This window comes from Eriocheir sinensis, chromosome 64 (genome assembly GCF_024679095.1).
Source record: "Eriocheir sinensis breed Jianghai 21 chromosome 64, ASM2467909v1, whole genome shotgun sequence".
In the NCBI taxonomy this organism is placed as follows: Eukaryota; Metazoa; Arthropoda; class Malacostraca; order Decapoda; family Varunidae; genus Eriocheir; species Eriocheir sinensis.
In genome coordinates this window covers 2,933,810-2,955,277 of record NC_066572.1, presented here as the reverse complement: position 1 = coordinate 2,955,277, position 21,468 = coordinate 2,933,810, and the positions used below count along the sequence as shown (strand labels likewise).

The 21,468-nt window shown below is 50.6% G+C and overlaps 1 protein-coding gene and 1 long non-coding RNA gene across 11 annotated transcripts; one reads left to right on the top strand and one right to left on the bottom strand.

Annotated features, from left to right (window-relative positions):
- The first annotated feature begins 793 nt into the window (after positions 1-793).
- On the top strand, positions 794-20,852 carry LOC126987258 (uncharacterized). 2 transcript variants are annotated; one of them, XM_050844096.1, is made up of 13 exons: positions 794-861; positions 2,196-2,369; positions 5,413-5,633; positions 6,386-6,586; positions 6,738-10,440; positions 11,357-11,500; positions 11,707-13,250; positions 13,822-14,018; positions 14,289-14,719; positions 15,034-15,373; positions 16,340-16,474; positions 17,487-17,613; positions 20,553-20,852. In XM_050844096.1, exons 2-13 carry the CDS (start codon positions 2,299-2,301, stop codon positions 20,723-20,725), a joined length of 7,287 nt encoding a protein of 2,428 aa, XP_050700053.1. In that variant the 5' UTR covers positions 794-861; positions 2,196-2,298; the 3' UTR covers positions 20,726-20,852. The 2 variants fall into 2 exon arrangements, with proteins under 2 accessions (XP_050700053.1, XP_050700054.1); XM_050844097.1 differs by having other exon boundaries at positions 802-861; positions 2,275-2,369.
- LOC126987260 (uncharacterized) lies at positions 17,620-20,328 on the bottom strand. Of its 9 annotated transcripts, XR_007740521.1 has the most exons (5): positions 19,828-20,328; positions 19,627-19,677; positions 19,326-19,376; positions 19,173-19,223; positions 18,473-18,509 (listed from the first exon to the last, which is right to left on the bottom strand). It is a non-coding gene; the product is annotated as an uncharacterized LOC126987260 (long non-coding RNA). The 9 variants fall into 9 exon arrangements; XR_007740525.1 differs by lacking the exon at positions 19,627-19,677 and having other exon boundaries at positions 19,930-20,328; XR_007740519.1 differs by lacking the exons at positions 19,173-19,223; positions 19,326-19,376; positions 19,627-19,677 and adding an exon at positions 19,122-19,172 and having other exon boundaries at positions 17,620-18,611.
- Positions 20,853-21,468: the final 616 nt, after the last annotated feature.

Here is a 21,468-nt window from a genome sequence, read left to right as displayed (position 1 = left end):
AATGGGTACAGGAAGGGGCAATATCTTGGTCTGAGTCTGAGTCTCGGTTCTGGCGTAGATAAGGTGAGCTAAATGATAACATACGCATATATACACATCCCATGCTAACCTTAATATATGATAAATGGGCATAAATAAGCCTTAATTAACGTAGAAAGATAGATAACGTAGATCAGCTGAGCCAATAAGTCTGGAGGAAGAGAGAAAAACGTATCATACATATATACACATCTCAAATATACCTAATATATACTAATTAAAAGGGAAATAGCTATAATTAACCTAACTTAACCTAATATCACCAGAGTTTGCTTTGTTTATATCTATTTGACATATCTATTTACTCATTGCCTTTAATTTGTATATGTGGGTTTGATTTGCTATTATTTATCTCTCTATCGTATATTTGTGTTTTATTCTTGAGACATATTTATTTTTTACTTAGTGAGGTTGTTATAAAATGTCGTATTCATCCATAATGTCGATAATTTGTGAAAGCATGGGACCAGCAATGACATATTCACGTTATTTGATGTTATTTCACTTGATTTATGAAGGAAATATTTATAATGGCGCTAAGATAATAACTTTAGTGTATATATTAATAATCTTTCACCATAACAAATTCTCACATAATAGTTTTGGTCAATTGTATTCCCCAAACTAAGATGAAACATAGAAATTAAACCGCATATAGAAGTCTGAATTATGTTTTTTGGTATTGTTTCATTAATAAAAGGTAATTTCTAGTTGATATAAGGAAATTAAGAATGCCGAAAAGACTCGCCAATGCATTCACTCCATTTGTTTACAGTTTCTCCGCCGCCCCGACTCGCCGCGTTGTAATTCCTATTTAACAACGTAAGTAGGCCTAGTACGATGGTTTTGATAGTGTAGGCCTAAGGGGGAAAGCCTTAGGCACCTGTAGACACCAAAGGGGCAGTGGCTAGGGGTGTAATAACGGTAAAACGCGGTAATAAACATCAGCTGATCCAGGCGGGGAATTATGAAAGTTTTGGCGGGAAGAGGAAACGGGAGAGAAAAAAAATATTAATGTACCAATAAATGATGTAAGAAGGGAAGGCGTGGATAGTGAAACGAGAAATAAAAATAGAAAGCTTAAAGGTATTACGGATGAAGAGGAGTAAGCGAAATAAGAGCAATATGGCGCTGTTGAGAGGCTGTCCCCTGCCCTTACCCTTCTCGCCCCCTCGTCATGGTGTGTGTCTGGGTACTGGGGGGCCCACACACCCCGCCCCCGGTGCTCAAGGGGGGACAGTACCCGATCCTTGCCAACGGATTAATCGGGCTGGCCGGGGCTCGAACCTCCGCCAGCTAGTGCAGAGCTTTACCCACTGAGCTACCGGAGTGGTGTGTGTATTGCAACCACGGCCTGATCACGCGCTGGACTCGTCATCGCCTCCAGACCCTAGGAAGCTCGTTATAGTCTTACCTGGATATCTCACCTGGCAGGGACATGCCCCATTCATAAACTGTGTGATGTCTCCTAAAAATTGCATCTGATGTATTTTTATGAAGATGGTCAGATTGTTCGCTAATATGACACCGCAAGATGGCACGGACAACTACTGGTCTGTGGGCACCGCCAGCACCTACACACACACACACACACACCATCCCCGGTACTCAAAGGAGGACAGAAACCGCTCCTATGTTAGTGGAAAAATCCTTGCCTGAACGGTGCACAAACCTCCACCTTCCTGCCAGACCGTGAAGCCTGGCACTGCAGAGCTCTACCGCTGAGCTACTGGAGCAGTGTTAAATATGTGTGTGTGTGTGTGTGTGTGTGTGTTCAGCAGGGGTGGCTCAGTAGTCATGTTTGATGGCATTATGAGAGGTGTATGTATGTGTTCTTATCAAAATGTTGGTGTGGTTATGACAGTGAGTGGGAGCGGGCCAGAGGGCTTAGGTCTGTATGCTAGTTGGGTTTAAGTAACTTGGTATTATATCTTAGAGTCAATTTTTAGTTTGTTTTCTCCAAGTTTTGTTTTCTTCATTGTAGTATTGTTTTTTTTTTTTTTTTACAACAAAGGAGGCAGCTCAAGGGCAACAAATAAAGAAAACAATAATAAAAAAAAAGCCCGCTACTCGCTGCCCCTAAAGTAAAGCAAAAGAGGTATTGTTTTCCAGTAGTGTTTTCTCCTCTTGTATTGTGTTGCTTCCCTCCCTCACAGTGTTGGTGTGTGTGTGCGTTGAGGAGCCTTCCGCAGTAACCACAGCCTGTCACCCTAACACTGCTGCTTGCCTTCCCAGAGTGAGGCATGGTGTGGGGCAGCCATGGACGACCAGCTCAACAACATGAACGCAATTCTACAGGACATGCAGCAGACACTCAAGTGCAACATATGGTGAGTTTTAAAGTGTTCACGTGGGTCAAGGGTTGCAACAAAGGCAGGATAGGACACGCAGTAATGGATTTAAATTAGAAGAGTTTAGATTTAGGAGGGAATAGGCAGGCATTGGTTTAGTGATAGGGTGGTAGGGGAATGGAATAGACTCAAATGGGTGAAGAGTTACAACAAAGGCAGGATAGGACACGCAGTAATGGATTTAAATTATAAGAGTTTAGATTTAGGAGGGAATAGGCAGGCATTGGTTTAGTGATAGGGTGGTGGGGGAATGGAATAGACTGGACACACAGTAATGGATTTAAATTATAAGAGTTTAGATTTATGAGGGAAATAGTCACACTCAATCCTGCTGCTCCCAACTCTCCCTGTTCTGGCACTCCCTCTCTGCACACTCAATCCTGCTGCTCCCAACTCTCCCTGTTCTGGCACTCCCTCTCTGCACATTCAATCCTGCTGCTCCCAACTCTCCCTGTTCTAGCACTCCCTCTCTGCACACTCAATCCTGCTACACACAACTCTCCCTGTTCTGGCACTCCGTCTCTGCACACTCAATCCTGCTGCTCCCAACTCTCCCTGTTCTGGCACTCCCTCTCTGCACACTCAATCCTGCTGCTCCCAACTCTCCCTGTTCTGGCACTCCCTCTCTGCACACTCAATCCTGCTGCTCCCAACTCTCCCTGTTCTGGCACTCCCTCTCTGCACATTCAATCCTGCTACTCCCAACTCTCCCTGTTCTGGCACTCCCTCTCTGCACATTCAATCCTGCTGCTCCCAACTCTCCCTGTTCTGGCACTCCCTCTCTGCACATTCAATCCTGCTACCTCCATCTCTCCCTGTTCTGGCACTCCCTCTCTGCACACTCAATCCTGCTGCTCCCAACTCTCCCTGTTCTGGCACTCCCTCTCTGCACACTCAATCCTGCTGCTCCCAACTCTCCCTGTTCTGGCACTCCCTCTCTGCACAGTCAATCCTGCTGCTCCCAACTCTCCCTGTTCTGGCACTCCCTCTCTGCACACTCAATCCTGCTGCTTCCAACTCTCCCTGTTCTGGCACTCCCTCTCTGCACATTCAATCCTGCTGCTCCCAACTCTCCCTGTTCTGGCACTCCCTCTCTGCACACTCAATCCTGCTGCTCCCAACTCTCCCTGTTCTGGCACTCCCTCTCTGCACACTCAATCCTGCTGCTCCCAACTCTCCCTGTTCTGGCACTCCCTCTCTGCACATTCAATCCTGCTGCTCCCAACTCTCCCTGTTCTGGCAGTCCCTCTAGTCACAGTCAATCCTGCTGCTCCAACTCTCCCTGTTCTGGCACTCCTCTCTGCACACTCAATCCTGCTGCTCCCAACTCTCCCTGTTCTGGCACTCCTCTCTGCACACTCAATCCTGCTGCTCCCAACTCTCCCTGTTCTGGCACTCCTCTCTGCACTCAATCCTGCTGCTCCCAAATCTCCCTGTTCTGGCACTCCCTCTCTGCACATTCAATCCTGCTACTCCCAACTCTCCCTGTTCTGGCACTCCCTCTCTGCACACTCAATCCTGCTGCTCCCAACTCTCCTGTTCTGGCACTCTCTGCACACTCAATCCTGCTGCTCCCAACTCTCCCTGTTCTGGCACTCCCTCTCTGCACATTCAATCCTGCTGCTTCCAACTCTCCCTGTTCTGGCACTCCCTCTCTGCACACTCAATCCTGCTGCTCCCAACTCTCCCTGTTCTGGCACTCCCTCTCTGCACACTCAATCCTGCTGCTTCCAACTCTCCCTGTTCTGGCACTCCCTCTCTGCACATTCAATCCTGCTACTCCCAACTCTCTCTGTTCTGGCACTCCCTCTGCACACTCAATCCTGCTGCTCCCAACTCTCCCTGTTCTGGCACTCCCTCTCTGCACACTCAATCCTGCTACTCCCAACTCTCCCTGTTCTGGCACTCCCTCTCTGCACAGTCAATCCTGCTGCTCCCAACTCTCCCTGTTCTGGCACTCCCTCTCTGCACACTCAATCCTGCTACTCCCAACTCTCTGTTCTGGCACTCCCTCTCTGCACACTCAATCCTGCTGCTCCCAACTCTCCCTGTTCTGGCACTCCCTCTCTGCACATTCAACCCTGCTACTCCCAACTCTCCCTGTTCTGGCACTCCCTCTCTGCACACTCAATCCTGCTGCTCCCAACTCTCACTGTTCTGGCACTCCTCTCTGCACACTCAATCCTGCTTCTCCCAACTCTCCCTGTTCTGGCACTCCCTCTGCACATTCAATCCTGCTGCTCCAACTCTCCCTGTTCTGGCACTCCCTCTCTGCACACTCAATCCTGCTGCTCCCAACTCTCCCTGTTCTGGCACTCCCTCTCTGCACACTCAATCCTGCTGCTCCCAACTCTCCCTGTTCTGGCACTCCCTCTCTGCACACTCAATCCTGCTACTCCCAACTCTCCCTGTTCTGGCACTCCCTCTCTGCACACTCAATCCTGCTACTCCCAACTCTCCCTGTTCTGGCACTCCCTCTCTGCACACTCAATCCTGCTACTCCCAACTCTCCCTGTTCTGGCACTCCCTCTCTGCACACTCAATCCTGCTGCTCCCAACTCTCCCTGTTCTGGCACTCCCTCTCTGCACACTCAATCCTGCTACCTCCATCTCTCCCTATTCTGGCACTCCCTCTCTGCACATTCAATCCTGCTGCTCCCAACTCTCCCTGTTCTGGCACTCCCTCTCTGCACATTCAATCCTGCTACCTCCATCTCTCCCTGTTCTGGCACTCCCTATCTGCACACTCAATCCTGCTACCCCCATCTCTCCCTATTCTGGCACTCCCTCTCTGCACACTCAATCCTGCTACCTCCATCTCTCCCTGTTCTGGCACTCCCTCTCTGCACATTCAACACCCCATCCTGACACACCACACCTCTTAACATAACTCTTATATAGCAGAACAGAAGTATGTGTATTTTCTTTACATGGAAATATATCGAAAACACATTGACGTACATAGACACAGACCAACAGGTACCTAACTAACAATACCGTCCCCTACCCCACACAACCCCAGTCTGGACATGCTCAACAACCCCCTGACGACAAAGTGCGGCCACTCCTTCTGCGGAGATTGCTTACAACAACTGGTGCGACGGCCTAGGGGGGTGGCCCAGTGCCCTCTCTGCATGGGGCCTATAACCCGGCGCTCCCTGTCCCGCAACCCTAAGGTCACGTCGCTGGTCATGGGGGTCAGGAAGGTCATCGCCAGCATCAAAAAGGACTGCTGCTTTGAGGGTGAGTGGGGGAGAGGGTGATTAGGGTGACGGGTGACCTTTTTTTACAGCCCTCTGAGTGACCTTTGTTTATTGCTATTTTTGAGACCTTATTTCTGACCTTTTTTTATATATACAATTATACATGACCACTTTTAGACCTATAGTGACCTTCGCTTATATAGATGGCCTTTTCATAGACCTTTTCTGACCTTTTTTAGACTTTTTAGTGACCTTTCTTGCCATTTTATAGACTACCCTTTAAATTTGTGACCTTTTAAATTTGTGACCTTTTGAATTTGTGACCTTTTAAATTTGTGACCTTTTAAATTTGTGACCTTTTGAATTTGTGACCTTTAAAATTTGTGACCTTTAAAATTTGTGACCTTTTAAATTTGTGACCTTTTGAATTTGTGACCTTTAAAATTTGTGACCTTTTGAATTTGTGACCTTTTAAATTTGTGACCTTTTAAATTTGTGACCTTTTAAATTTGTGACCTTTTAAATTTGTGACCTTTTGAATTTGTGACCTTTTAAATTTGTGACCTTATGAATTTGTGACCTTTTGAATTTGTGACCTTTTTTCTGGCCTTATTTTATATAGATGACCTTTTTTTAGACCTCTTAGTGACCTTCATTTATGGCCATTTATAGACCTGACCTTTTTTGTGACCTTTCCTGTAAAAAAAAAAGTGAACATATTTTTTCTTTATTTTCTTCTTTTTCTTCTTCTTTTCTTCCCCCCTAACCCCCCCCCTTTGCCCCGCCCCACAGTCACCCCATCCAAGTACCGGCCCCGCCCCCGCCCCGAGGTGGCCGCTGATGACGATGACTCCGAGAACGAGGAGAAGGACGAGCCAAGACGGGGCACCAGGAAGCGGGGCGCCACCACACTGTACAACCCCGAGGTGGTCCCGCCCCGGCCCCGCCCCCGCCCCGCCAAGAGGAGGATTCTGGCTGCTAACGGGGCACAGGGTGAGTGGTGTATTTTTAGTAGTAGTAGTAGTAGTAGTAGTAGTAGTAGTAGTGGTAGTAGTAGTAGTAGTAGTAGTAGTAGTAGTAGTAGTAGTAGTAGTAGTAGTAGTAGTAATAGTCACCCACACTCACCCCCTTCTCCTCCCCCCAGAGCTCAGCCTACACAGCGAGGGCGCCACCATGGCCCCGGAAGCTGGCGGGGCATCGGCGGGGCAAGACGGCGGGGTGACCCTAGTGGACGCCATCGCCCGGGACCACACTTACTCCTCCCCCACCAAGCAGGCCCCGCTCGAACGGCCCAGCACCGCACCCAAGCCCCGGAATAGGTCTCGGGGCGGGGCGGGGCAAGTTGCAACATACCCCGGCCCCAAGAAACTGGATGAGCTAACTGGGGATGTGCTAGTCTCGGCCAGTCAGGAGGGGCGGGTCATCTTTCCGGGGGAGGATGTCGGGGCTGGGGCGGGGACCGGGGCGGGGCAACCTCTCCCCGGCCTGACCCGTGAACGCCCCGAGGAGAAAGTCGCGAAGTGGTTAGATCGCAGTCGGGAAATCGGGTTTCGGATCGGGGCGCCCCACTCCTCCACCCCCGGCTCCAGTACCGCCCCGTCAGGCACCCCGGTCTCGTCTGGCTACCCCGGGGCGTCCACCTCCACCTCCCCCGCCCCGGAAGGCTCCACCCCCGCCTCCACCACCTCCGCCAACACAGCTTCCACCACAAAAAAGTTCTTCAAGAGTAAGGAACCCGCCCCGCCCCCCGCCCCGACACAAGCCACAATGGGGGACTCCCAGGACACCTACACCTTCATCCCCAGCCAGAAAACCCCGCCCCGGCACCCCATAGGGAAACGCCGGGGCAGGGGGCGAGGCCAGACCCAGACTCGGGGCACGGGGAAGCTTGGTCTGGGGCGGGGTAGAGTTAGCATGGGGTTAGGTCGTGTGAGAGGGCGGGGTGACGGGGCGGGGCTAGGCCGGGTCCGTGGGGGTTTGCGGGGCACACCGAGACCCCTAACCAGCCCCGCCTTGAAGCATAGCAGCACTCCCATGGGGCGCCCCGGTTCCCGCCCACCCCTTGAGCTGAGCGTCATCGCCCCGCCCCGTGAGTCCCTGATTGTTCGGGGCCATGACGATGATGACTATGATACGACCCAGCCAGACCCCGAAGAAGAAGACGGGGCGGGGCGTGAGGACCTCCCCGACAGCTGCCCCGTGACGACCCTGGACCATTTTGACCAGCTGGTGGCGGAGGTTAAGGAAGTCGCCCCGATCCGCCCCGCCCCGGCCCCGAAACGGAAGGAGAAGGAGGAGGAAGAGGAGGCTGGGTTGCTATTTGTCACACCAGCGCAGGGAACGGAAGAGGAGGAGGAGGAGGAGGAGGAAGAGGAAGAAGAGGAGGAGGAGGATAGGGGTGAGACAGGACATAACCAGCAGCCTCCACCCCCACCAGAGGAACCACAGAGCCTCCCTAAGCCTCCACAGCTGCAGCCCCCGGTCAACAACAGCGGAAATGAAAACAAAAACAACGACAGCAGTAGCAGGGGTCGCCGTAGCCTTAAGCAGGAGCAGGAAGCCATGACGAGCCTGCTGGATGGGGTGGACGATCACCAGCTGTCATTTACGACCCCACAGGAGGAGGAACAGGTGCGGAAATCCCGTCAGGAGCAGCGAGAGGCAGCCATGCGTCGCGACCTGTCCATACTCGCTCAGACGCATGACAACACAATGCATAACGCCTCCGTCGCTGCCCCGTCACCTCCACCAGCCATGGCCCCGCCCCCTGCCCCGCCCGGTCGCCGTCGGGTCCGTTTCGACGCAAACTCATCGCAAAGTGGAACGCGCCCCACAAAACGCGCCAACACCCGTTACGCCTCCGAGCTTAAGCACCAGCTGGTCGAGACGGGGCGCCCCACCCCCGCCCCGGTCAGCCTGAAGAGTGCCCGCAGTGCCAAGTCCCCCGGATGGTCCCATGTCGCTGGTGCCCGCAAAGACCTGACCCTTCGTAGCGTGTCCTTAAATATCACCGGGGGAGACATACGCCCCACGGGGGATGTGAGCCGGGGCGGGGGCTTGGCCGGGGCGTTACCCTCCTCCGTTGACACGAACCTGAGCATTGAGGACACACAGCAACAACAGCAACAAGAGGAGTGTGACGTGGAGCACCTTCCGCTGTCCCAGGCTAAGTGCGATCGACTTCAGCGTCTCAAGGACATCGTAACTAGCATGAACCAGCCGCCTAACCCTCCGCCGGCCGCCATGAGCCTCCGCCGCCGCTCCCACAGCCCCACCGAGGAAGCACATGACCTCACCACAACCACGCACTCCGACACCAGCAACACCACTAACACCAGCCTCACAGACACAGTGACAGACACCCTCCCGACCAAGGGCTTTAAGAAACTCCGCCTTTCCCTTACCAGACTCATTCCACAGGTCGAGAAAATGGCACAGGAAAAACCGTATATCGTCAAGGATGCTGTGCGGGAGAGTCTGAGCCTGTCCCCCCGCGTCAAGCCCCAGGGGAAGGTTGTGAGGGAGCGGGATAGAGAGGAGGAGGAGGCCTTAGCTAACCCTGGGAGGAGAACGCCACAACCACAGGGGAGGGAGGCGTCAGAGGGAGAGAGGGAGAGAAATGTACTGGGGAGAGGAGTGTCGGAGGGAGAAGAGAGAGAGGAGGAGAGAAATGTGAGGAGGGAGAATGCGGAGGAGAGAAACACAGTGAGAGAAAGAGATGAGGAAGAGAGAAATGAGATGGATGAGGAGGAGGAGAAAGGAATGAAGAAGAGAATTGAGGAAACGAAAAACTGTACATCAAAATCCGTTATCTCTCTATACAAGGACACGGAGGCGTTCCTAGTCCACAGCAATGACACAGCAGGCCACAGGGAGCAGGTACAGCCAGCAGAACCCTCCCCACAGCCACAGAAATCCACACCACAGCAGAGGGGAGCGAGGGACCCGTCACCACAGCACGAACGCAAGCAGGAACAGGCCCCACAGCAAACCACGCATACCACAGCGAAACGGAAGGCGCGAGAGGCCTCCCCACAGCAGGACGAACAGCAGGAGGACGCCCTAACACAGCACACACAGCCGGGGAAGAGGAGCAGGCACGGCGACACAGCAGAGAGGCTCGAGGACTCAGACACAGCGAGGGGACAGCGTAAGACATTCTCGTTCACCACAGACACGGAAGATTTGAACACCTTGATAAACGACAGCTCAGACACGCAGCGCTCAACACCACAGCAGCAACAGGCCAAGACGAGAGTGCCGAGTGCTGCCCGAATGTCCCACAGCGATTCGGACACACAGCGCTCAGTACCACAGCTAAGACATGCAAAAACGAAAGTGCTGAGTGCTTCGCGAATTTCACTCAGCGATACGGATACACAGCGCTCGCTCACTCAGCAAAAACAGACCGAAACAAGAGTGCTGAGCGGTATGGATACACAGCGCTCGCTCGCTCAGCAAAAACAGACTGAGGCAAGAGTGCTGAGCGATTCGGATACACAGCGCTCGCTCACTCAGCAAAATCGGAAAGCACTGAGTCTGTCGCAAACATCTGACCTCACCGCACTCAGCAAGCCTCGCCCGCCCCACCACACCATCAGCCCAAGCCTCCCTACCCCCCCCTCAGCGACCCCAGGGCAAGACATGACCTCTGTGACCTCTGGGGGATCGCCGAGAGAGGAAAGTGTGACCTCTGATATTAAGAGTTTGACGGAGGGGAAGAGTGACCTGATTGCAGATGTCGCCAAGGATAGTGTGACCTCGGGGTCGGGTCACGGGTCGGGTCAGGTCGTGGAGGGAAGTCTGGTGGTTCCCTTCAAGGCTGTGGGGCCGCTGTGCACTAAGGGGTAAGTGTTGTTGTTGTTGTTTTATTTGATTTTATTTATATTTTATTTATTTTTATATTTTCCATTTTTTTTTTTTAACATTTTCTTAGTTTTCTTTTTTTTCTTTTTTCTTTTTTCCTTTTTTTTGTATCATTTATTTTTATTTTTCTCATTTTTTCAGTTTTTTTGTATATTTTCTTATTTTTCTTCATTTATTTACTTATTTTCTTGTTTTTCTTTGTTGTTTTTCTTTATTTTCCTTGTTTTTTCATTTATTTTCCTATATTTCCTTCACATTCAATTTCTCAACCTTCCTATTTTTCAGTCAATTTCAAATCCATCATCACCATCATCATCATCATCACTTTCAAATCCATCATCACCATCATCATCATCATCACTTTCAAATCCATCATCACCATCATCATCATCATCACTTTCAAATCCATCATCACCATCATCATCACCTTCAAATCTATCATCACCATCATCATCATCACCTTCAAATCCATCACCATCATCATCATCTCCATCATCATCATCATCATCACTTTCAAATCCATCATCACCATCATCATCATCATCATCATCACTTTCAAATCCATCATCACCATCATCATCATCATCACTTTCAAATCCATCATCACCATCATCATCATCATCACTTTCAAATCCATCATCACCATCATCATCATCACTTTCAAATCCATCATCATCACATCATTTTCACTATTAATTTCATCATTAATAATACCATCATTATCATAGTCCTCCTCCTCCTCCTCCTTCTTCTTCTTCTTCTTCTTCTTCTCCTCCTCCTTTAAATCCCTTTCCTCTCTGTCTTCCATCTTCTATATTGTCCCTCCTGCTCCTCCTCCTCCTCCTCCTCCTCCTCCTCCTCCTCCTCCTTACCACCCTCACCACCTCCCCCCCACAGGTGCGAGGAGGCGGGTGCGCGTGGAGGTCAGGTCGTGGCCAGGGACATCACCAAGGACCTGTGCTTACATACTGTGCCCTGTGAAGTGTACCAGGTCATCTTAAAATACCTGCATGTCCTGACCTCACAGCCTAATCAACACAGGTATGGAGCGTGTGTGTGTGTGTGTGTGTGTGTGTGTGTGTGTGTGTGTGTTTCTTCATTCATTCTTCCTTCCCTATCTCCCTTCATCCTTCCTTTCCTTCCCTCTCCCTCTTTTCCTCCTTTTCTTCCTTCCTTCCTGTCCCTCTCCTACCCTTTCTCCCTCCTTCCTTCCTTCTCTTTCTTTAATCTTTTCCTTTCTTTCCCAGGGACTGCTGTGGAGGAGGCATACTGCACCCACCACAGCAACCACCACAGACAACCACAGAAGCATTAACCTCACCACAGCCACAGCACTCACAGACATCACCAGGAGGAGGAAGGAGAGAGCTGTCACCTACACAGCCCTGGTCCTCACAGCCACAGCACTCACAGACATCACCAGGAGGAGGAAGGAGAGAGCTATCACCTACACAGCCCTGGTCCTCACAGCCACAGAACCCACAGCAGTTACCAGACACACAGCCACTATCCCAGGACACACAGCCATGGTCCTCACAGCCAGAAGAGGAGGGAGTGAGTTCAAGCCAAACGTCTGTACCTCTCTTTGACTTGGAGGTGATACGAGATAGCTACCAGTCACAGGGCCCCACCACAGCGCTGCCCTTGCCTGGGGTCAGCGTTGGGAAGGGGGACATGTGCGCTGACCTGACCTTGACCCCTGACCAAGAGGAGGAGGAGGAGGAGGCTAGTCGGAAAGTACGAGATGTTTTACAGGAGAAGGAGGCTTGTCAGGACACACAGGAAGAGTCTGAGGATATCACGATACTTTCACAAGCTGCCCGGGAGAGACTCAACCGCTTAACCACAACCACCACCGAGAGCCAGGGTAGCCAGGAGGAATCAATCAGCCTCCTAGCGAACTTAGAATCAGTGCCTGGGGGTAAGAGCGACTATGGTCATCATCAGCACCAGCAAGCGGAGTCCAGGGCGGGAGATAAGCTTGAACGTCGCAGTTTGGGGTCCCAGCGAGGGCGGGAGAAGGTGGGGATCGTTCCGGCTATTGAGAAGGAGAACGTGCAAAGCCTCGCCGGTTCGCCCCCTGCCCCCGCCCCCGCCCCGGCCGTGACCCTCCGCCGGAAGCCCCAGAAAGGCGGCCGCCCCGTGCTGGAGGATATCCTGACTCAGCGGGGCGATTCTCTGGGGCCGCCCTCCACGGAATCCACGCAAAAGGCCCCGCCCCGCTCCACGAAACGCCCCTACGCCTCTGACCCAGGCCGGGGGAGGGCACAGCGGGGCGAGACGGGCACCGGGGCAGGGACGGACACCCATAGCCCCGGACGCCCCGCACGGACCCGTCTCTCAACCCGGCGACGCTTCGTACGGATAAATCGTCCGCCATCAAGCGATTCCGACAGCGACGACGCCCCGACTCAAGCCCCGCCCCGCACCCAAGCCCCGGCACTCACCCAGAAGCCCCGGCAAGCCTCCCCCGCCCCATCCTCCCCCAGCCTGACCCAACACCAGCTGGACTCCGAGGAAATGCGGGATTTGGAACGACTGGACCGGAACGTTTGGGAAGAATTTGGGAGACCCGATGACCTTGACCCGACGCCTGACCCCTCGCTGCCTGACCTGACCCTGCCCGCCGCCCCCCCCAGCCCCCCCTCCGCCACCTCCCACTCAGCCCTCTCGACAGCCACCCTCTCGGCCAGCACAAGGAAGGTGGTTGAAAGGACTGATAGGATTTTGACGAACATGGAGGATTTCTTAGGCCCGGATGCCTCCCCTGCCCCCCCCTGCAGCCCCGGAGGTAAGCCCATGCCCCCCTCTGACCCCCCTTGCCCCCCCTGAAATTCTCCCCTGCTCCCCCCCTGCAGCCCCAGAGGTAGGCCCATGCCCCCCTCTGAAATTCTCCCCTGTAGCCCCGGAGGTAGGCCCATGCCCCCCTCTGAAATTCTCCCCTGTAGCCCTGGAGGTAGGCCCATGCCCCCCTCTGACCCCCCCTTCTTCTGTTGCTTTCTTTCTTTTTCTTCTTTTTCTTTCTCTTTTTTTTGTCTGATTTCTTGTCTTTTTCTATAATTTCCTTTTATTTCCTTTTCTTTATTTCTCGTTTTGTGATATTTTTTCCCTTTTCCTTCCCTTCCCTTCCTTTTCCTTCCCTTCCCTTCCCTTCCTTTCCCATCCCATCCCTTCCTTTCCCATCCCTTCCCTTCCTTTCCCTTCCTTTTCCTTCCTTTCCTTTCCCTTCCTTTCCTTTCCCTTCCCTTCCTTTCCCATCCCTTCCCTTCCCATCCCTCCCCATCCCTTCCCATCCCTTCCCTCCCTTCCTTCCTTCCTTCCTTCCTCAAATCTTCATCTCCCTTCTCTCTCCCTCCCTACAGTGGTACAGGAGACAGACGATGAGAAGGAGGAGGAGGAAGAAGAGGAGAAGAAAGAGGAGGAAGGAGAAGGAATCACGGCGAAGCGGAGGAGGAGGAAGACCGAGGAGGAGGAGGAGGAGGAGACAGAGGAGGAGACTTTGAGCCACGGAAGCACTCAGAGTGAAGGAATTAGCACGCAGAAACAGGAGGAAATGAAGGTGACCTATTATTATTATTATTATTATTATTATTATTATTATTATTATTATTACTTGGATTAATTGGGAGTATATCTTTTCAATTTACATATGCTTTCTCTCTCTCTCTCTCTCTCTCTCTCTCTCTCTCTCTCCTTCCGTTCCCTTCCCATCCCTTCCTTTCCCTTCCCATCCCTTCCCTTTCCTTCCCTTCCCATCCCATCCTTACCTTCTCTCTCTCTCTCTCTCTCTCTCTCTCTCTCTCTCTCTCTCTCTCTCTCTCTCTCCCAGGATGAAATAGAAGCATTGAGGAAGAAGAAGGAAGAGGTTATGGCAGCATTAGGGGACAGGAAGAAGAAGGAGGAAGAGGAGGAGAAGAACCAGAAGAAGAAGAAGAAGGAGGAGGAAGAGGAGAAGAAGGAGGAGGAGGAGGAGGAGAGCATGGGTATCATAACAGGGACCCAGGAAGACCGTAACTCCCTTGCCCTAACCTGCCCCTATGTCTCGGAGATGGTTGAGGACAATGACCTCTTCCCAAGCAACCCTGGTGGAGGTGGTGGTGAGGTCGCTCCGTCCTCAACTCCGCAGCAACCACCGCTCTCCCCTCCACCTCCGCTCCCGTCGCTAACACCACCCCAACCACAGTCACTTCCGTCGCAGTCTCAACCGCAGGAAGAAGAGGAGGTGGAGAAGGAGGAAGCTTTGCCGGTTGTGGAGCAGAGGTATGTGGTTGATTTTGGTTGTTGTAGTAGTAGTAGTAGTAGTAGTAGTAGTAGTGACCATAAGTATTAGCTATGGTATATTTAACAAGATTATCTAACTCTCTCTCTCTCTCCTTCCCTTCCCATTCCTCTCTTCCTCCTCCTCCTCCTCCTCCTCCACCTCCATTCTTCCCTCCCTCCCTATACTTTATCCACCCTTTCTCTCTCTCCCTTAATTCCACCACTCCCACTCCTCAATCTCCCTTTCTACCCTCCCTTCTTTCCCCTTCCTCTCCCACCCCTTACCTTACCCTCCCTTCTCCCCCCAATCACAGACGGATCCCCCGCGCCCAGCTAGCATCCTCCCTCAACACGGGGCATGGGGCGGGGCGGGGCGGAACGAACCCCACCCGGAAGAACACCCCTTGCATAATCTTCTCCGGACTTGGCCTTGCCGAGCGACGGAGAATCCACGAGAGCCTAGCCGTGATGCAGCGCTTGGGGTTGGAGGTGCGGGGCGCGTGGGGGCCGGAGGTGACGCATGTGGTGGTCCAGGCCAAGAGGAAGGTCGCCCCGCGCACCCTGAAGTACCTCTTTGGGGTCGCGGCGGGTTGCTGGGTCCTATCGCAGGCGTGGGTCATGGATTCGATCGCACGGGGGAAGCTTATGCCAGAGGTGAGGATGAACCTTTTTTGTGTTGTTTTGTTGTTGTTTTTCTTTGTTTTCCTTATTGTTTTGATTTGTTTTGGTGTTTTTTTCTGTTTTAATTTTTTTGTTTTGTTGTTTTTTTGTCGTTTTGTTGTTTTTTTCTTTTTCTTCATTTTGTTTTTATTGTTTTTTTTTCTTAATTTTCTTTTTCTTTATTTATTTTTCATTTGATTTGTTTTATTGTTTTTTTCTTTGTTTTTTTTATGGCTTTGTTTTCCTATTTTTTTTTATTCATTTTATTTGTTTTTATTGTTTTGTTTTCTTTGTTTTTTTTCTTTATTTTTTCATTTCTTTTGTTTTTATTGTTTGTTAATTTTTTTCATTTTTTTTTTCATCTATTTTTTGTCTTGTTTTGTTTTTTAGATGTTGAAGTTTTATGTGTTTTGTTTTTCTTTGTTTTCTTTTTTGTATAAGGTGACGGATGGTCTCTCTCTCTCTCTCTCTCTCTCTCTCTCTCTCTCTCTCTCTCTCTCTCTCTCTCTCTCTCTCTCTCTCTCTCCTATATATTATTAAATGATTCAAAAGTAAAGGAGTTTTTTTATATATATAATTTTTTTTGAGGATTTAATTATTCATTTATTTATCTACATAGTATTTATTTTTTGCATTGGTGAGTCAAGTGTGTTTGTTTGTTTGTTTCCTCTATAGACATTTTTTTAGGGGGTTGAAATGCTCGGAAACACATTAAAATACCCATTCATACACCCCATTACACACACACACACACACACCCCATTACACACACACACACACACCCCATTACACACACACACACCCCATTACACACACACACACACACACACACACACACCCCATTACACACACACACACACACCCCATTACACACACACACACACACCCCATTACACACACACACACACATACTCATTCACGCACTCACTCACTAACCCCCCGTCCCACTCCAACCCCCAGGAGCCCTATGAGGTGCTGGACGAGGCCGGGGATGATGGGCCGCGGCGTTCCCGGGCAGCCACGACACACCTGCTAGGAGGATGCTGTCTGTGGCTTGTCCCGCCCTTCGAGGATATGACGCTGGACCAGGTGAAGGTGAGCTCGTTAGCCTTACCTGGGGCGGGATCCTTATTTGTAACCCTTTTTATTTCAGCCTTTGAGATTGCGGTCTGTTGTGTATCCTTGACCTGGTAGCAGCCGGGATCATGTTTCTTAATGGTCCCTCTAAGCGAGAAAAATGAGAAAAAATCACCCCTCACACAAACCATTTCATAATACATATCAAAGCATTTGTGATCAGATTATGTATCATCTATTTTGGGGGGTTTGTATCATGGCACAAATTTGGCCCATCACTGCTACATGGTAAAGCCACAAATTTGGCCTGTCGCTGCTACACGGTAAAGCCACAAATTTGGCCCATCGCTGCTACACGGTAAAGCCACAAATTTGGCCCGTCACTGCGACACGGTAAAGACACAAATTTGGCCCGTCGCTGCTACACAGTAAAGCCACAAATTTGGCCCGTCACTGCTACTGGGTTAAGTCATGTATAGATTCTCGACTTCATTGAATTCATGAGTCACTTACATTCTTCAATCAATTCATGTTTTAATTCAATTTTTCATTCAATTTACATTCTCAAATTCATTTAAATTCTCATTGCTTTGATATTTATTTTTTGTTAATGTGCATAATTTTTTGAAAGGCATTTTGTAATCTATCAATTAACCATTCTTATTTGTCATGTATTTGTTGAATTGTATAATATGTGTGTGTGTGTGTGTGTGTGTGTGTGTGTGTATTTACCAGGTTGTATGTGTGTGTGTGTGTGTGTGTATTTACCAGGTTGTATGTGTGTGTGTGTGTGTGTGTATTTACCAGGTTGTATGTGTGTGTGTGTGTGTGTGTATTTACCAGGTTGTATGTGTGTGTGTGTGTGTGTGTATTTACCAGGTTGTATGTGTGTGTGTGTTTGTGTGTGTATTTACGTAGTTGCATGTGTGTGTGTGAGATATTTTAATCCTGACAATCATTAAGTTAAATCTAAAGAAGCCTTGAACACTATTAACAACAATTACAAAAAAAACACTAACCACCTCAACAGGAACTGGCAGAGATGAGCGGTGCCCAGGTGGTCTCGTCCCCCGCGGCACTGGCTCAGGGGCGCCGCGGGAACACCAACACCCTCGCTCTGATCATGCTGGACTCGGAGCAGGAGGCGGAGGGCAAGGGTGAGTGTGTGTGTGTGTGTGTGTGGGTGTGTGTGTGTTACCTAGTTGTATTGTGCAGTATTTGAGTTGATTTTGTATTATTTTAGTTCAAAAGTAAAGTTGGGGTCCTGGGTGATCCTCTCCGCCGGGGGGTAGGCAGGATCCCATCACCCCAGGACACAGGGCAGCGGGGACACCCAGGTTACCACAGTGTGCCTTACCCAGGGGTCCACAGGTGCACAATTACCCCTGGACACAAAGGGAGGACCAACATTTGGGTGAGTTGCACACTTGACTTACCAGGCTGGGATTCGAACCCTCGGCCACAGATTCGTAACTAGAAATGCTAACAACTGCACTGGAGGGAATGGCCGAGAAGGGGAGAGACTAATGAATAAACTGTTTACTTGAGCCTGCAGCCACACATCATCACCATCATCATCATCAGCATCATCGTTTAACATCCATTTATTCCTTATGGTTGGACGGGATATGATGAACCTCCTCCACTTTTTCTTTCCCAACAAAGGAGGGAACTCAAGGACACACAAAAAAAGAAAACAATAATAAAAAAAAGCCCGCCACTCGCTGCTCCCAAAAAAGAATTAAAACAGGTGGCTGAAAGAAAGGTCAGTTTTGGAAGGAGAGGTGACCTGATACCCTCCCCTTGCCAGTCCATAGCCATTTCTTACGTGATGTTCCGCCTCCTCATATCTTCCTCCACCACCCAGGGAGCGAGAAAGCGTGGGAAGACGAGTTTCTGTGGCCCTGTGAAAAGCGAGGTGAGGTGAGGGTTTTCATGGCACCGAGGCCCACAGACCAGTATAAACAAGGAAGGGAGAGCTTATAACATTGCTGGAACTGACCTCAAGGGAATGGCCGAGGAAGGGGGAGCTTGTAACATTGCTGGAACTGACCTCAAGGGAATGGCTGAGGAAGGGGGAACTTGTAACATTGCTGGAACTGACCTCAAGGGAATGGCCGAGGAAGGGGGAACTTGTAACATTGCTGGAACTGACCTCAAGGGAATGGCTGAGGAAGGGGGAACTTGTAACATTGGTGGAACTGACCTCAAGGGAATGGCCAAGGAAGGGGGAGCTTGTAACATTGCTGGAACTGACCTCAAGGGAATGGCCAAGGAAGGGGGAGCTTGTAACATTGCTGGAACTGACCTCAAGGGAATGGCTGAGGAAGGGGGAGCTTGTAACATTGCTGGAACTGACCTCAAGGGAATGGCCGAGGAAGGGGGAGCTTGTAACATTGCTGGAACTGACCTCAAGGGAATGGCTGAGGAAGGGGGAGCTTGTAACATTGCTGGAACTGACCTCAAGGGAATGGCTGAGGAAGGGGGAGCTTGTAACATTGCTGGAACTGACCTCAAGGGAATGGCCGAGGAAGGAACAGCTTGTAACATTGCTGGAACTGACCTCAAGGGAATGGCCGAGGAAGGAACAGCTTGTAACATTGCTGGAACTGACCTCAAGGGAATGGCTGAGGAAGGGACAGCTTGTAACATTGCTGGAACTGACCTCAAGGGAATGGCTGAGGAAGGGACAGCTTGTAACATTGCTGGAACTGACCTCAAGGGAATGGCCGAGGAAGGGGGAGCTTGTAACATTGCTGGAACTGACCTCAAGGGAATGGCCGAGGAAGGGGGAGCTTGTAACATTGCTGGAACTGACCTCAAGGGAATGGCCGAGGAAGGGACAGCTTGTAACATTGCTGGAACTGACCTCAAGGGAATGGCTGAGGAAGGGGGAACTTGTAACATTGCTGGAACTGACCTCAAGGGAATGGCTGAGGAAGGGGGAACTTGTAACATTGCTGGAACTGACCTCAAGGGAATGGCTGAGGAAGGGGGAACTTGTAACATTGGAACTGACCTCAAGGGAAGCTGAGGAAGGGGGAACTTGTAACATTGCTGGAACTGACCTCAAGGGAATGGCTGAGGAAGGGGGAGCTTGTAACATTGCTGGAACTGACCTCAAGGGAATGGCCAAGGAAGGGGGAGCTTGTAACATTGCTGGAACTGACCTCAAGGGAATGGCTGAGGAAGGGGGAGCTTGTAACATTGCTGGAACTGACCTCAAGGGAATGGCCAAGGAAGGGGGAGCTTGTAACATTGCTGGAACTGACCTCAAGGGAATGGACAAGGAAGGGACAGCTTGTAACATTGGAACTGACCTCAAGGGAATGGCTGAGGAAGAGGGAGCTTGTAACACTGCTGGAACTGACCTCAAGGGAATGGCTGAGGAAGGGGGAACTTGTAACATTGCTGGAACTGACCTCAAGGGAATGGCTGAGGAAGGGGGAGCTTGTAACATTGCTGGAACTGACCTCAAGGGAATGGCTGAGGAAGGGGGAGCTTGTAACATTGCTGGAACTGACCTCAAGGGAATGGCTGAGGAAGGGACAGCTTGTAACATTGCTGGAACTGACCTCAAGGGAATGGCTGAGGAAGGGACAGCTTGTAACATTGCTGGAACTGACCTCAAGGGAATGGCTGAGGAAGGGGGAGCTTGTAACATTGCTGGAACTGACCTCAAGGGAATGGCTGAGGAAGGGGGAGCTTGTAACATTGCTGGAACTGACCTCAAGGGAATGGCTGAGGAAGGGGGAGCTTGTAACATTGCTGGAACTGACCTCAAGGGAATGGCTGAGGAAGGGGGAGCTTGTAACATTGCTGGAACTGACCTCAAGGGAATGGCTGAGGAAGGGGGAACTTGTAACATTGGAACTGACCTCAAGGGAATGGCTGAGGAAGGGGGAGCTTGTAACATTGCTGGAACTGACCTCAAGGGAATGGCCAAGGAAGGGAGAGCTTGTAACATTGCTGGAACTGACCTCAAGGGAATGGCCAAGGAAGGGACAGCTTATAACATTGGAACTGACCTCAAGGGAATGGCCGAGGAAGGGACATCTCACAACAACTCCCCCTAACCTTTTTCCTCCCCCCCCAGAGCTGATGGACCGACACGGACTGGTGGCAGTGGGTCATAACTGGCTAGTGGACAGCATAACCGCACACCGCCTGGCATCTTTCCCTGAGCACCTCCTCGGCACTCCCACGCCCGGCACTCTACAGGCATCTGGCATCCCACTGGCACTGATGATGGACAGCCAGGAGGTGTGAGAGGAGGAGGAGGAGGAGGAGGAGATAGACAGAGAAGAAGAGAGGAAGAGGAGGAACGCAAAGGAACGGAGATAGAAAGAAAGAGGAAAGTGAATGAGGAGAGGAAGGGAAAGGAAGAAGAGGAGGAGAAGAGAGAAAGGAAGAAGAAAGGAAGGAAAGGGAACAGGAGGAGGAGGAGGAGGAAGAGATGGGAGGTAGAAGAGGAGGAGGAAATAAGGTAGAGAAGCTAGCAGAGGAGGAGGAGGAGGAAAAGGAACAGAAGAATTAGAAGGAGGAGGAGGAGGAAGAGATGGAAACAGGAGGAGGAGGAGGAGAAAATAGACAGGGTAGCAAGTAGAGAAAGAGGAGGAGGAGGAAGAGGAGGAAGAGGAGGAGGAGGAAGAAGAGTGTAAATAGGGCAGCCCAGGGAGAGGGACATTGCTGCTTCTTGCTCAAAAAAAAACTTACAGTGGTTAAGCTTAAGTGAATGTTATTATGTACAGGAGAAAAAACAAAGAAACAAAACAAAAAAAATACAAATACGGGGCTTGTAGATATCTGTGTGTGTGTGTGTGTGTGTGTTTGTTCTGTATTTTTGTATTGGTGTTTTGTCGATAGTTTGGTGAAATGACATTCCGAGTGTGTGTGCGTGTGTGTGTGTGTGTGAGAAGCAGTCTTGTATAGTGTGTGTGTGTTTGTTGGTGTGTGTGTGTGTAGAGAGAGAAAGAGAGAGTTTCCCTGTATATGTGTGTATGTGTGTGTGT

What these genes read in the sequence shown, in the direction of transcription:
- LOC126987258 (XM_050844096.1), top strand. Translation starts at nt 2,299, where the DNA reads ATGGACGACCAGCTCAACAACATGAACGCAATTCTACAGGACATGCAG. An exon ending in TCACAGCCTAATCAACACAG is followed by an intron (nt 11,501 to 11,706) that starts GTATGGAGCGTG and finishes TTTCTTTCCCAG; the next exon opens with GGACTGCTGTGGAGGAGGCA. An exon ending in GGGGGAAGCTTATGCCAGAG is followed by an intron (nt 15,374 to 16,339) that starts GTGAGGATGAAC and finishes TCCAACCCCCAG; the next exon opens with GAGCCCTATGAGGTGCTGGA.